At 39.5% G+C, this 16,781-nt stretch overlaps 1 protein-coding gene across 1 annotated transcript in view; it reads left to right on the plus strand.

The window, feature by feature from the left end:
• Window positions 1-16,781, plus strand: part of Gucy2f (guanylate cyclase 2F, retinal) — a 98,053-nt gene that overhangs the window by 29,208 nt on the left and 52,064 nt on the right. The window contains exons 5-7 of the mRNA XM_076561562.1: window positions 204-291; window positions 4,378-4,474; window positions 10,187-10,318. Of these exons, the coding sequence (XP_076417677.1) occupies window positions 204-291; window positions 4,378-4,474; window positions 10,187-10,318 (317 nt within the window). The remainder of the gene's footprint in view (window positions 1-203; window positions 292-4,377; window positions 4,475-10,186; window positions 10,319-16,781) is intronic.

Consider the following 16,781-nt stretch of genomic DNA (forward strand, 5'->3'; position numbering starts at 1 on the left):
AGTGGTTTTGCTTCAGAACAGTGAAATTGCTTTCTTGTCCATAAAGTCAACAAGACAGACTGTGCTGTAGAAAAATGGAATTAGGTTAGGTACATGTGGCTTGATTTTAGAGTCACCAGGAAGCACACGGACTCGCTCTGTGGTGGGCTGTATTCACTGCTTTTCTGTTCCAATGCTGTTCTCTTTTTTTCTTTCCCTCTCAGCAGGTATCGACCCCGCCTTAGCCATGATGGTCTGCCTTGCTTTGCTTATAGCCTTGCTGTCTGTTAATGGATTTGCTTACTTTGTAAGGTACATTTTTTGTTCTTTTTTATATACACAAAATAGAAGTCCACAATAGCCTTGTTAATATTGATTTCCAGGAAGTCATGTTTCAGTACAATTGCCTCATTATATGACCCACTGATTTTCTTTTCCATGGTGATTTACCATCCTTACTGGCCCCATTTAGAATGAAGTGTTTTCAGGATGCTGAGAATAACGTTCTCAGTTGTAGTGTCAGTGGTGATGTTACCTATGAGTAGATCTGGCTCTCAACATAATGGTGAAATAAAAGAACCAGGAGTTTAAGCTTCCTTATTACTGCTTATCTATGCCCCATTCCTGCTAGAAAAGGAACCATCTCCTTCCCCAAATGATATGGTAGGGAATGGAGTTGGAGTATTGCAGGCAGACTGGCTAGATTCTAAGCTCTACAAAGAGCGGTGCTAATTCCTAAGTTTGGAGTAGCAGGTCCTGCTCAATCACTCAGTGTATAAAGGCAATTGCTGCCAAATCTGAAGATCTGAGCTTGAATCCTGGGACCCACAATGGTGAAACAAGAGGATTGACTTCTACAAATTGTCCTCTGCCCTACACATGCATGCTGTGGCCCATGAGTGCTCAACACCCCTACCCCAATGCACACACAGAGAATACATGGAACTATTTTAGGGGCTGGAGAGTAGCTTAGTGGATAAGACTGAATGCTGAGTTTGGCTCCTAGCACCCATGTCAGATAGCTCACTCCAGGCTCAAGGAAGTTGATGACCTCTTCTGGCTTCCTCTGGCACTGCACTCCTGTGTGTACCCATATTTACACACAAATATACATATAATTAAAAATACAGTCTTAAAACAAGATTACAATAGAGGCTGAATAAGCAAAAGTAAGCAAAGCACTTACCACATACATGACTCCTAGTCGGCATTCAATAAATGGAAAAACTTAAGCCCTTTGTAGATACGCCATATTTTCCTGCTAATTGTTGTGAACCCAGAATCTTCATCTGCACATCTACCCCGCCCCCCCTTTTTTTTTCTCGAGACAGGATTTCCCTGTGAAGCTCTGGCTGTCCTAGAATGCAGGCTGGCCTCAAACTCAGAGGTTCACCTGCCTCTCTACCTCTTGAATGCTGGGATTAAAGTCCTATGTCACCACCGCCCAGCAACATCTATGCCTCTTGACCAGGGTATAACAATCCGGATTGCTACTGTTCTTCTTCCTTGGATAGAAACTACCCCCTCTATTCATCAACGTCATAGTTATCATCAACTCTGTATTCCTCCCTCAAATCCTTTAACAGGTGGTTCACTAATTTGATGACCTGTTTCAAGACTGGTCTGAATGTCACTTAATCTGAAAATCCTTTCTTATGATCTTTGTATTTTAAGAGTTGGACTGTGTCCATATGAGAGTAATTTGGGGACAGTGAGAAATGAAGTAGGTCTCTCCACCTTGTCATCTCTTTGCAAGGGTAGTCTCAACAATAATATGGTATGGACTCATTGGGAGTTATTTTGCTAAGTTCCAATAAAAAGTAGGTAGAGTGTATGAACTTGGACAAGTTACTTAACCTCACTTGGCCAGGATTTTCTCATTTGTACAGTGAAGGAATTAGATTAGATGATGCTGAAGAGCCCTTCAGCTTTGCTATTTCAATTAACTTACGAACAAATGAGATTCAAACCATCACAACAGGTGTTAGTCTTCCTATTTAACACGTTGGCATCCCTGTGAAAAAGCATCATCTAGTTAAAAACTTGATCAGCACACACAAAAGAGCAGGTAGGTTATGAATTGTTAAGACACACTTGTTTCTTCTAACTTCTGTGGCTGGGACATGTCAGTCAGTGCTAAGAACAGAAATTTAATATCCTTTACATGTTGCCAAATAATTTAATATTTAATTAATATCCTTAGACACTCGGAAAAAACAAATGACAGACAATAACCCCCACCCTCAAGATTTTAGGAGTCATAGGCTCTTTCCACTCAGTCAGCAGCTTATATTACTAATCAACATTCTCAAATTATAATTCTTGCTGGTCTTTTAAACTGAATGGACTGGTACTCTGGGAAAAAAAGAGGACCCACAAGGATGTGTGTGTGGGTGGGTGGGTGGTGGTGGTGGTGGGGGTTGTTTGGAGCTGCGAGCTGAAGGGTAAAGAAGACTGGAGGGGAAAATGATTGGAGAGGGACATGATTAGAGAGGAAAATGATTGGAGAGGTAAATGAGTTTGAGACAATTGGTACTTCAAGTGGTCACAGAAAACTCAGAGATGAGAACAAGGCCCATCATTTCCCAGAGTCTCTTGGTCCTTGGTTCCTCAGCTAACAAAGCATAAAAGGTACCCCTCTTCATTGCCTTCCTCCCTCTCTCTGCCCACCACAGCTGCAATCAGAAGAGCTGAGCGGCTGATGAATTTCTGTAATAGATGATTACTTGCAGGAGAGTGACTCTCTGTTCCTTCCTTTTCTGTGTGTTTTGATTGTTTAAGGTTTTTTTTTCCCAGAAAGAAAGACATGCAAAGAACCCAACCACCCAAAAACAAAGGATTCTTTGAACTCCCTGCTCCTCTGAACCAGATTGCATTGCCTTTCTGTGAAGCTCTCCCGAGCTTTGTAATACTAATGATGATAATAATAATAATGAGCCGTGCTTCTTTCCTGGTGCTTCATGCTTTTCAGAGCACTTACACATACATTATCCCATTTGATTTTCCAAACAACTCTAAAGCTGGTAATGTAAGGACTATTATCCAACTCAATAGGAGACACTGAGGCATGAAGAGGTTAAATTATTTATCCAAGGTCACCTGCACCTGGCTAATTAATGACAAAATCTGTACCAGCACCACCACCCCCAGACTGGGAATCCAATTTACTTTCTACTAGATTGTATTTTGAAGCACAATTATTTTTACAGGTGTGCCTGCTTTAAGACATTTTTCTACACATAAGAAACAGATAAGTTAGGAAGTGATGTTTTACTTTGCCAAAAGATTCATGTGCTCTACCCAGGAAGTCACTACAGGGCTCTTTTAATTTCCTCTGCAGGGCAACAGCTCCCACCATGATAAGGGACATAGTTGTTGGCAGACAATTAGGAGCACATTAATTGTTTGTTTGTTTCCAAACCAGTGAAGTCATGGAGAACAATTGACTGGGCTCCTGGTACTTAAAGCTACAGTGATGTTGTTATAGAAGTCTCTTTAGGCCAGCTTGACAAAGCATTCAGTGGTTGTTTTTCTCACCCTGACTCTTGCAGTGAACACATTGCATTATTGAATTATGGAAAAAAACAAAATCAGAATTTAGCTTCTAGCAGAGAGAGAGAGAGAGAGAGAGAGAGAGAGAGAGAGAGAGAGAGAGAGAGAGAGCGCTGCACAGACTAATGTTCTGTCTTGATCCTAAATTGTTTGGTACACCCATCTGATTGTGTGGGGTAGACATTGTACACTCTTATGTAAGTCTACTAATTGATTTGCATAAAATAATTACATGGACTGCAAATTAATTGGCATGTTTGGAGAGAGTCATGTTTAAACTGTGTCTATGTATTACTCAGACAAGAGACTAATTTGGTAACAGGGAAAACAAAACAAAACAGAAAAACCCGAGTCAGCCCGCTTGTTTGGACTCGTGTAGACAAAGCAAACAACTGACTGAATTTTTCCACTTTTCAATCTGTTGCTTTGGCAACGCATGGATGCAACTTTTCAAGACAAGTGGTCTTATGGGCAGAAATCTGGGCCTGTAGCCAGGGACCAAGGATTCCAGTTCCAGCTCTGCCTAAGGCTAGGGAATCTTACCTAATTCGTGTTATTTTGCTTTGTTTCCTTAATGTGATTTTGTGTATAAACCAGAGATCAATGACTTTTGATCTTAAGATTATTAAGGTGCATAGTGTATGAACTATGCAGAGTTCCTTAAAATTATTCAGAGGTGTTTTGAATGTGCTCCTGATGGGAGGTCACTATTTTATCAGTCTGAGATACTATCCCTATACAAAAGTAAGTTGCTGATTCCCTTTGCTGCAGATATTATAGTAAAGCAGATCCCCTCAGAGTCTGCAAAAACATCTTGTCCCCTATTTTATTTCATATTTGTTTCAGGCGACGTATAAATAAAATCCAGTTGATTAAAGGACCCAACAGAATTCTACTGACTTTGGAAGATGTGACATTTATTAATCCCCACTTTGGCAGTAAGGTAAGTAGCCCCTTTTCTTGGCTATATTGCCCGATATCATAGCCAGAAGCTACAAGTTACCATTGAATATATAAGTCATTTAGTTAGTTTCAATTATGAAAATGCATGGACTGGAGAGATGGTTTAGCCATTAAAAGGCTAGGCTAACAATCAAAAACACAAGAGTAAAATGCACACTGCATTTAGAACACTTCGTATAAAAACCTATAAAATATCTCACAAAAATTTGTAAAAAATTGATTATAAGCCGGGCAGTGGTGGCGCACGCCTTTAATCCCAGCACTCGGGAGGCAGAGGCAGGCGGATCTCTGTGAGTTCGAGGCCAGCCTGGACTACCAAGCGAGTCCCAGGAAAAGCGCAAAGCTACACAGAGAAACCCTGTCTCGAAAAAAAAAAAAAAAAAAAAAAAAAAAAAAAAAAAAAAAAAAAAACGAAAAAAAAAAAAATTGATTATAAACAAAAACTATTTTAGATATATGGGGTTAAAGAAAGCATATTATTAAATTATTTTATCTATTTTAATTTATGTTTTACTATGACTGTTAGAACACACATAGTTACATATGTGTCATGGAATATTCTTCAGCCACAAAAGAACAAAATCTGTTGTTTGCAGCAACATGGATTGAACTAGAGGACGTGATGCTAAAGGAAATAAGTCAGATATAGGAAGGCACTATCACATGATCCTGCTCATATGTAGAATTAGGAGAATGGATGAGTGATCCCCAGAGGGTAGGAAGGGTAGAACGCAGGGAACTAGAGATTAGATAACTGGTACCACATTACAGTTAGACAGGAGGAATAAATTCTAGTGTTCTATAGAACACTTGAGTGACTGTAATGTAAACTTACTGCATAATATACAAAAAAGAAAAAAGAAAGAAAAGAAAAAGAGGAGGCCAATGGTTACTGACATAAAGAAGTAATATAGGGGAATAGAATTACGGCTCAGCACTTAAAAGCTGTATTGGTCTTGCAGAGGGCCTGAACTTATTTTCAAGCACCCATGTCCAGCAGCCTCCCTGTAACTCTAGCTTCAGGGGCTCCAACACATTCTTCAGTGCTCCACAGGCACCTGCAAGCATGTAGCATGCGTATACGTACACACAGACAAATTCATAAAATTAAAATAAATTAAAAAAGAAATGAGTATTGTATGAGAGAATAAAAAGAAAAGATAAAAAAGGAAATGATATATATATATATATATATATTTAAGGATATCTAAATGTTACTCAGATTTGTTTATTATGCACTATGTAATATAGCAATCAATTAATTTATATCATGACATATGTTTGAGTATTAATTATTAATTAAAATTACATATATACTTCATGTTCTATTTCAGTTAGATAATGCTGATTTAGCACTGTATTCTGAAAGTGAACATAGTCTACTCTGGGCAATAGTTTAGCTTAGACTTCATATAACCCCTTTTAGGGATACTTTACATTAGCCTCTAACACACAACCTGTTCACAGTTGTAAATAAAAGTTTGGAAAACAATGATTCAACTCATTAAAGAGGGTTGAGTTTCACAAGAATACTGCTTATATTTGTGTTATATTAGGTAATCTTCATAAGGACCTGCTACTGTCCCTGGGACACATTTTCTGAGATTACATGTAGTCCTTCCCTTCTGGGGCATTCTAGTCAAGTTAAAGACAATGAAGTCATGCAAGGAAATCAATAAATGCCAAATTGAACAAATGAGCTGGAGATTGAATAGGACTTCAGAGAAGTCAGATTAGTGGAAGGAGTCTTTTCAGAGATCCGCATCCAAAGCTGAGGCTTAAAAGAAGGGAAGGTAGAATTTGTCTATGTCCTAGATGGCAGACTGCTTATCAATCACTTTGCTTTGACCCTCCCAGGAGAAATTAGTAGCAAGGTTTGAAATTACACATTAAAAAAAAATCTGGATTTATGAGCTTTTGTAAAAGTTGGGTTGTAAGTGTTGGCATTTATCACAAAAGGGTGATTGCAAGCTAGCATTGTTGTGTGATACACTCCAAAATAATTAGAATATAGGGGTTTGAATGTTCTCATCACAAGGAAATGATAAATGTTTGAGATGACAAGCAATTTAAGTATCCTCATTTGAGAAATATACAATGTATGTATCTATGAACAGCATCATACTGTGCTCTATCAAGTTGTATAATTATCATCAATATATTTTTTAACTGTTGGCAGTCGGCCAAAATTCAGTAGTGAGTAGTTACATTTTTTTTTTTTTTTGTAAAAGACATGTTTTCTGTGGTTTTATTCAGTTTCCATCCTGTCTTCCTGGCCCTGAGAGATAGATATTCTGGGCAGAGGAAACAGCATAAACAGAAGCATGGAAAGAGAGCATGCGGGGTAGGGGTGGGGGTGGGGGATTTTTGTCAAGGGAGCTGGTGTGGTTCCTTATGCTAGTTTATTTGGCTGCAATAATGACACCGATCTTTGCATGTACTGTGGGGTGGCAAGATGTCGAGAGAAGACACAAAGACACCACGTGCCCTTTACTGCTGTCATTTTACTACACCAGATTTAAGAACTGGTTACCTCAGTGGCAAACTGGTCACCTGCTTAAAAATGACACTAAAAGTTACATGTGATTAGTTGGCTGTATGAAGAAAGGAGTTAGGTGATAATGTCCTGTATGGTTGATCGAATGAACAGATGAGCTAGCTGCTTCGTTTCCCATTTAGAATCCTCTGGTTTAAGTCCTCAGATGGCTTTGGAAGGTGAATATCACCTCCCTAGAAATGTGCTGATGAAAGGCAGACCTATCACTTTGGCTGAAATCTCTACTCTATTCTCATGCCACAAAAATTCATTTCCGTTTCTGAAACCACTAGAGGACACCAGCAGTCATGGTGGTGGATCTGTCTGGGTTTTTCAAACTCAGACTCAGTGTTCTTTGTATGAAATTCCTCAACTGAAGCAGGAGAAAGTGCAGACCCTGATTCGAAAGCTGTGAAGCAATCCCAATTTGTGACTTGATACTAAGATGAAATAATTCAGTCTTGTTAATTTTTTTTTATCTAGAAATGTGATCAGTCATAAAAGTCATTGTGAAAATAGAGATAAATGTACTAAAGTTTCGGTCAAAGCATACAGTTTATTCCCCAAACCCTTATTAATTTGGCATTACCCATGTCAGCCTGACAGCTCTTGACAGCTGCCTGGATGTGGTGTTCTAAAGTAGCAAAAACAATAACTATGCTCAATTTGGGGCCTAAATTGGCCTTTTCAATGCAGAGATCTTGTAATAGCGAAGTAAAGTCTGTAATAAATATCCATCCACATGCCTTCTCATTTATACTAATATATAAACTGCACTTGTGTGTCAAAAGTGTGCCAGGACTTGGAAAAATGTCATAAAAACCACAGCAGTGAGTGCTACTGACAGACAGACAGACAGACAGACAGACAGACAGAATGCCTAGGGTTTACGACAGCACACACAATGATAGAGCATTTCATTTAGGCGTACATTTTGACCGGAAGAGAATAAAGACATCACTACAATTTTTTACTGTAAGAGTGAGAAAAAGACAGCAAATATCGATAGCCCCTTAGGGAATGTTAATGCTTGTTGAAGTGTTTTGGTCTAAGTGGAAAAGAATGGTATTACCCTAGAAGAACGTAGCTCTGGCCTCCAAGTCCTCTTTTGGCATTTGGCTTCTGTCAAGGCTTCCAAGTGGAACAGATAGGGGAAGCATACATTTTGCTTAATTGCTCTGCAGTCACAAACTTGCAGCTGCTGTGTTTAATCAGTCAAGAAACCAAGCCAAGAATTCCATCCAAAAGGAATGTCTGAAAGTGTAAACTCTTGGAGAATACGGAATTAATTCAGTCTAGAAAAATTGGCAGGGCAGGAGAAGTCAGGTCAGAAAAAGAAGATCTGAGAAGAAAGTGAAGCTGAAATCCAAGTGTATGTGGATTTTGGCATATTTGATCACTTTCTCCCTTGCCCTTCACAGAGAGGTCTATGTCTTAATACACATCTACGTGCTTTTGCCGAGATGTGAAAATAAAGACTAGAAGGGGAGTAGATGGCTCCCTGGCCTTGCTCTGTTGGAGGGAGCGCAGGTTGATGGAGGGGTTATGTGAAGAGTCAGGTTTTACATGTGCGCTTAAGTCTTGAGCTGCTAAAATTTCAGAACATTTTCTTCAGACTTTGTCATAGTTTTGGTACCAAAAGAACTTAAGTCAAGGCTAAGGCAACCAGTTATTTTCAGTTGATGAAGGACCATTGTAATCGAAATGTTAGAAAGTACTTAGGATAAATTCTTATTGGCAAGCAAGACTGATAGAAAGCATGATGGTAAGAAAGAGTGCAGGACAGGGAACTGTAACACCAAAGTCCTTCTTTAACCCCTGTATTCTTCAGCTGTCTTTTTCTTCCTTATAAAAAGGAGAGAAGAGAAGCTGAGCTCTGTTGGTATGTGCCAGCAATCTTGGTCCTATGAAGGCAGAGGCAGGAGAATTATGTTATTAGGGCCAGCCTGTTTTACAGAGTGAGACTTTGTTTCAAAATAATGGAAACACTACTATGACAACTAGTAATAAAAGTAATTAATAAGAAATGAATAAATGGTGTTATTGGGGGCCTTGCCTAGATAATAACAATGATATCTGTTATTTTCTATTCATTGTAATTCTTTTAAATGACATTTTAAGAACTATAGAGAAAAAGATTGAGGTACCTGTTGATTTAATCCATTTTCACATAAAATAAGTCTACTGGCTTATTTGAAGATATAAGAGCTTATCTGTAAAGATTAATACAGATTGTAGAGAACTCTCTTGATTTTGTCCTTCAACTGGGAAGCTTGCAGCTCCCCCTTTCAGACTGTGTGTCTAAGTAAAATCAAGGAATAAAGAATCTGGCCTACTTCAGCCTCACACTTATCATGGGCCCATAACCCACTTACTCTGTGTCAACTTAATTGCTCGGTGGGAGGCCTTCTGTCGTTAATCTCATCTTCAGAAAGAACAATGCCAGTTGGCAGAGCAGAACAAAATGGAGTCAGTACTGGGAGTGAGGGACTGAAGTTATCCCCTAGTTCTATTTTTAAAAGTTTTGATTTCCCTATAACCACATTTCTCATAACTAAATGATTGACAAGATGATATTTGGAAAATATTTAACCATTTGGGTCTAAATTTCATGTCTATAAAATGAGGATTCCAGGTTAAATTAGTGACAGGTATTCTTTCTTGCTTCAAATTCTCTCTGGGATCCAGGGGTGGTGTGTTGCATACCTGTATTCCCAGTACTTGACAGGCTGAGGCAGGAGGATTATGCATTATAAACCATACAATGAGACCCAGTCTAAAACAAACAAGTAACATTATAGGGACTGAGGAGGTTGTATTTACACCTTTAGGAATACACATCCACAAATATATATGTAGCAACAAGTAAAGGACAGAAGCCATGGATTTGAGAAAGAGCAATTGGGGGATGCAAAGGAAGGGGTGGAGGGAAGAATGGGAAGGAGGAAAATGATGTAATTATATTTTAATTTAAAAAAAGCAAGTTATCTTGGAGAAAAAAAAATACTTGGCAATGTTAACCGTTCCTTGGTGGTATGTAGAATTTAAGTAAGTTTTCAACCATAGCCTAAAAAGCGTTCTGAATGGTTATAATGAATTGGTTTTAAATAATGACAATGTTGTTTATAACCTTTTTTTCTCCTAATCCTTTCACAGAGAGGAAGTCGTGCCAGTGTAAGCTTCCAGATTATCTCAGAAGTTCAAAGTGGGAGGTCCCCAAGGCTGTCCTTTTCTTCAGGCAGTCTAACTCCAGCTACTTATGAGAACTCCAACATAGCAATCTACGAGGTAAGACATGTAAAAGGTCTTCAATCTGCAGCCACCTTGGCTTTGAAAGCAATGCTGTCATTGAAGAGTCAGTTGTTTTTCCCCAAGTCTTCCTGTCTGTGTCTATTTACAAGCTTTCTTGACTGATGTTTTTGACAGTGATTTTCCCCAGCAACTGATCCTTCTACTTGAAACTTGATTGATACTTCAACTCAATGCATTTATTAGGTTTGTGGGGAAAAGACCTGAGACCCACATAGTTAAATGGGCCAGTCATCCCACAACACTATATGTAATAGAAGAAATGACTGCCTGAGTTACTTGTTTGGTGTGAGATGTCTAGAGATACAGATATGCGGGGTGAGGTTTGGAGGGAATCTTCAAAGTCTAGTTGCTTTTCCTACACTTGTAACCTTCTGGTGACATTGAAACTTTAAAAATTTTCTTTTTATTCACCTGTACTATCTTTGGGAATAACAGGTTACTTTAGGCTTTATAAAATAGAAACATCCCTTTGAAGTTTCTGTCTTTCAAGATTTATGAGGTCACCTCCTCCCCATTGTTCTTAGATATTAAGATTTGGCAACCAGAACAAATCTTGCATCACTTGTAGAGATGAGCTGTTTCTTCTCAGGAGGAAAACATTAAGCAGGGGGTAAAGGGAAACTAGAGCATCCTTCTGTCCCTCCTAAGTGAGGCTTTCCCAGTGTGCTTCCCTTGTTGTGTTTGGAGACATTCCTGAGAGCAGCAGACACGCTCACCTTCAATAGGAACTGCAAAAGAAGTCTAAAACAGGGAAGAATTCAGATTGTTGACTGCAATGGATTTTCCAAGAATATTCTCCTCCATCAAATAAATAACATGTTACCTCCAAACTTTAGGTGTTAAAATTTAGTGACCAATATCATGACATTTGTAATAGCCTGAGATATTAAGTGAAAAAGTGAGACTCAGACAAATATCATGTGTTTTCTCTCATTTATGGATCCTAGAACTTTTAGAAATGTATAAACATATATAGAGGTATATGACATGAGTGTGGAAGACTGGGGGGAAGGGAGGAGATTAGTGGCAGGGAGAGAAGGAGGATATGAGGGCATGACTGTGGTTAAAGTACAGGATATTCTTGAAAGAACTTGTCTTTATGAAACTTATCATTGTGTTCAATGAATATGTGTCAATAAAAAGAGATGAGAGTATAAAAAGTGATTCAATCAATGTGAGTAAAGTCCTTATAAACAAAACTTTGTACAGCATTTGGCCTGCTTGCCCTTCTGCCTTCCACCATGGGACAACACAATATTTCTCTACTTCAAAGGATGTGAAAACACCATCTTGGACATAAACAGCAATTCTCACTCAACAACTGAATCTACTATCGCTTGACCTTGAACTTTCCAGCCTCTAGAACTGTGATAAATAAATTCTTGTTTATATATATACATAATAAATACATAAACATATACATATATTATATATATACACATATATATAATATACACACACACACATATGAATTGCCCAGTTTCACAAGTGGATTGCCTGTGACTGCACACCAAATTAGCATCACACATGGTCTTTCTGTATACTTGAGGGTGAGAGTTTTATCTTAATTTGAAGCAGGAAACTTCTGGATTTTACTGTGATTTAATCTAATCAATGAGGGGATTTGTTTCAAATGTGAGCTTGAGATTTTGAAGAATCTCCTCTATGAAAAACTAAAGGCAGAAGTGATCCGATAGCTTTGGAATGTCAAACAGCGTGAACTTAGGTCTTTACAGTCGCAATGCACCAACAGCATTCTGAAGGAAGTATCAATAACCTTCACTTTTCATTTACCAAATTAGAAATTGAATTGAGTTCTTAATCCCAGGGATGCATTAAAATTGCCCTCTGAAACTTAAAATGAAAAAAGAGCTATGTCCAAACTCCCATTCTTACCAGTTGATTCTTGTTGATATTCAGTTGGTAGGGACCTGTGACCAGGTATTGATGTATGTTTTAAGCCAATTGATATACTTTTAGATATGTGCAGCCAGGTTTGGTAATTTCTAGAGAGAGAAGCCTCCAAGGCCACATCTGGCATGGCTCTGCTATGATTCTTTGATTCAGTGGACAAATTAATGTGTTCAATCATGGTATACTTTATTGGTGGGGTTGAAAGTCTACAGTGTAGAATCGAGAAAGAAAAATAAAAGCCTGTTACTGCCCTTCAAGATTTTGTCAGATATTTTCTTGTTTTGGAAGTTGAACATGAAGCTGATTATATAACTTTCCATAAATGACTGCTGGTCAGTCAGTTCATGGGTGGGGGATCTTTATCTTCACAAAAGGAGTATGCTCGTTTTTTTTTAAAGACATTTATCTATCTATCTATCTATCTATCTATCTATCTATCTATCTATCTATTTATTTATTTGTGTGTGTGGCTGTTTTGCCTACATTTATATCTACACCACCTGTGTGTATACACACAGACCAGAAATGGGTGTTGGATCTTCTGGCACTGGAGTTACAGACAGTTGTAAGCTGCCACAGGGGTGCTGGGAATTGAACCCAGGTCCTCTGGAAGAGTAGCTAGTGCTCTTAACTCCTGAGTGATCTCTCCAGCCCCAAGAGGGTGTTAATAACAATAATACCATATAGTGAAGTAAATATTAGACTGAGAGTAAGGTGTAAAGGAAGAAAGACAGTCTACAAAACTCCCTGGCTGAGGTTAAAGAGATATCTAAGATGGAGTGTAAGTCAATTGAATCAGTAGATTAAAAACAAAAAGTTCGCCGGGCGGTGGTGGCACACGCCTTTAATCCCAGCACTCAGGAGGCAGAGGCAGGCGGATCTCTGTTGAGTTCGAGGCCAGCTTGGGCTACAGAGTGAGTTCCAAAGCTACACAGAGAAACCCTGTCTTGAAAAACAAACAAACAAAAAAAGTTCAGCAGCTTGCTCAAATGGTCCTCTATTGGAAGTTGTTTGAGGTTTCTGCATCCAGTAGATTCTGTTGCAAACAAGTCAGTTTTCCATAATCCATGTTACTGTAGCCAAGCATGGTGATACATGCTTGTAATCCTAGCATTTGGGAGACTAGGGCAGGAGGATTGTTACAGGAGGACAGCCTGAACTACATAGTAGTTACTAAACAAGTTAGAGCTGCATAATGATAACCCTTTACTGGGAAGAATGCTCAGTCAGTAAACTGTTTTCCACAGAAGCACAAAGACCTTTGTTTAATCTGCTGGAACCCATTAAAAAAACCTGAGTACAACAGTGTGTGTTTATAATCCTGCCAATCAGGAGTTGGAGATAGGCAGAGTCCTGGCGCTTTCTGGCCAGCTAGTTTAGTCTTCAGTCTCCAGATTTAGTAAGAGACCTGTCACAAAACATAAGGCAGAGAGCAATTGAGAAAGATAACCAACTTCAACCTCTGGCCACCACATGCACATGAACACAAGTGCACATGAACTTCCCACACATGAATTAGTACTACTGCTACTGCACGCACGTGCAAAGTCAAAGAAACAAACAATCCCAACCAACCAACCAACCAACCAAATGGGAGAACTGTACCTGGGATTCCTGGAATTTCCACGTAATAGGCTTGTAGATGGTCAATAGCCAAAGACAGGCTTTTTATCTAGGGGGTCCCACACATTGTATTGAGCGACACAATAGTCATACTCTGATTCATGTACAGATGTGTAACCTTTCACAGATATTTTCTATATTCTTTGAATATAGAAAACAGAGCCAGGTGAACTGACCAGCGTGGGAGACAGCAGTGACAGCAGATGCTGTTAGGCATTTGTCACGATCTGCTCTAATAACCATAGTCTAGGGGTCTGGAGAGATGAGGTAGGAAGCAATGTGATCCTGACCCAAATCCAGGAGACATCCCGGAGTTCATCTTCTGCTTCCTTTTTGGGCACCTTCTGTGGTGGTATTGTGTTCCCCCAAATATTGTGCACCCTAATAAACTTATCTGGGGTCAGAGACAGAACAGATACAATATTAAACATAGAGGATAAGCAGTGGTAGCACACACCTTTAATCCCAGCACTTGGGAGGCAGAGCTAGGCAAGCATACAAGATACAGCTAAGCATGGTGACTCACACCTTTAATTCCAAGAAGTGAGCCTTTAATCCCAGGGAGTGGTGGCAGAAAGCAGAAAGATATATAAGGCATGAGGACCAGAAACTAGAAGCATTTGGCCTGGTTAAACTTTCAGGCTTTCGAGCAGCAGTTCAGCTGAGAGCCATTCAGATATGAGGGCACAGAGGCTTCCAGTCTGAGAAAACAAGATCAGCTGAGAAGTTGGCCAGGTGAGGTTAGCTGTGGCTTGTTCTGTCTCTCTGATCTCCAGAGTTCACCCCAATAACTGGCCTAAGGTTTGATTTTTATTAATAAAAACTGTTAAGATTCCTGCTACAACCTTCTAACTCTTAGCCTCTCCCCATGTGTTGCTCCTCGAGTCTTCTTTCTCCATGCACTCATTTACCATGCTCAGAACCTTTTCTTTTTCTTCCTTCCTATAACACTGAGCTCCCTCTACCCCTCTCCCTTCCATCAGCCATTGTCTCTCATCATGGAGCTATAGATCATTAAAGTAACAAAGCCTGGAGAACTCATCTGGTACCTTGCTCTAAAGGCGGGAAGGCTGAAGAGAAGACTGATTAAGTGGATCTGCTAAGGCTACCCTTGAGCTTGAAGAAGAGTTGTGTTTAGGATCTGTTCTCTTATTTTAGTTAATTCACAATGGCCTTAGTGCAAAACAGATAGACTTTAAATTAGTTCAAAAAACTTCCATGAATTGAACTTAATGGTTCTTTCTCTTAATTAAAAAGTAAGTGATAAGTGAAATATTTTATCAATCTGTTTTAAAAGTCACAAACAAAAGCTATTTAGTCCATGTGAAAACCTCCCCATTTCCTCCTTTCCCCTCATTTTTCATGAACAAGGATGCACACAGATGCAATATAAATCTGCTTACGGATTGTGTGAGAACCAAAATGTAAGCAAATCAAATACTCCAGACATGGGGAACCTGGTAGGGAAAAGAGGATCAGAGTGGGCACTGGAAGATATTGGTGCTGTTCTTGTTCTGGGTTCTTTATGGAGGTATGAGATTGAGTTATGTGTATGTAAGACCCTTTCCTGATCTCAAATTTAGTGATTTGACAGGAAAACTGTTCTTAGCTACTCTGGCAGTAAAGAATCCAAACAGAAGGTCAGCCTATGTCTCTGATGGAGCTAACTCCATTCAAGAAGGTATCATGTATGACCTGTAAGGCAGTCAGAGCTGTTAGTAATTAACTGATGTTCAGATTGTACACCATATAGGGCATCACATCTATGAGGGTTCTGTTCGCAGTGACAATATGTTCTAACTTAAATGTGAGTTGTACAGAAGGAGATGCAGACATTCTGGTTTCTGGGTCTAGTTTTGGAATGGGTAGGGTGTCAAGCCTCACATCTATCTCTAGACCATCATTACTGATGATGCATATTATTCAGTCATTATTTTGACGGTGCTTCAGAAATTCCTCGAGGTTGCCTCTTTCTCCTATCATGGGACCCTAAGTCCAGTTTGTTTCTCCCACCCTGATAGGCAGACTCTATACCTCCTAAAAGAGGCTTCCCTTGGCAGGGAGACCTTGGTGATATACAGAATGTACACACTACCAGTGGGATGTGCTCCTTTGTGACCAGGGTGCGGGTTAGCAAATGTGAGTGTGGAACATGCATGCTTGTAAAATGTGTGTGCATTTATGTACCCAAGGCTGCTGCCCAAAAACAAAGTGCACACTTATATACTCAAAGAATTAGGGCTTCTTTTTCCACCTGAGGGAAAACATCATTATCTAATTAGCACTAAGGTGCCATAGCAGCTGGTAGTTACTGAGGGCCAAGTGACAGTTGCCAAGGGGCTGAGGAGGCTTTAAAAAAAACAAAAAAAACCAAAAACAACAACAACAACAAAAACCATTAGTGTGCATTATACATCATCTCATTTTGTAAAATTCCAGTTAGAGTTTTGTTCTATCAGCTTAAGGCTTAACCTTTGATGGCTGTAAAGGGCAAAATCCTTTGAGATATAAAACAGTTAAGCTTGTGGCAGATCCTCTTGACTTTTGTTTGTTTGTTTTGAGACAGCGTTTTTCTGTGTAGCTGTGGAGCCTGGCCAGGATCTCACTCTGTAGCCCAGGCTGGCTGTGAACTCACAGAGATCTGCCTTCCTCTGCCTCACAAGTGCTGGGATTAAAGGCGTGCACCACCACCACCACCACCACCACCACCACCACCACCACCACCACCACCACCACCACCACCACCACACAGCAGTTCTCTTGACTTCTCTGAATGAGTTTTAGATCCCTGCCTGGGAGCAGAATTTGATAAGAGAAGCTTAGTGTGAGGCAAATGGAGAGGCCATGAATGAAGGAAGCATCACAGAGATAAGACCAGGGGAAAGGCTGGGCTTTAGGTTGC

This window comes from Peromyscus maniculatus, chromosome X, assembly GCF_049852395.1.
Source record: "Peromyscus maniculatus bairdii isolate BWxNUB_F1_BW_parent chromosome X, HU_Pman_BW_mat_3.1, whole genome shotgun sequence".
NCBI lineage: Eukaryota > Metazoa > Chordata > Mammalia > Rodentia > Cricetidae > Peromyscus > Peromyscus maniculatus.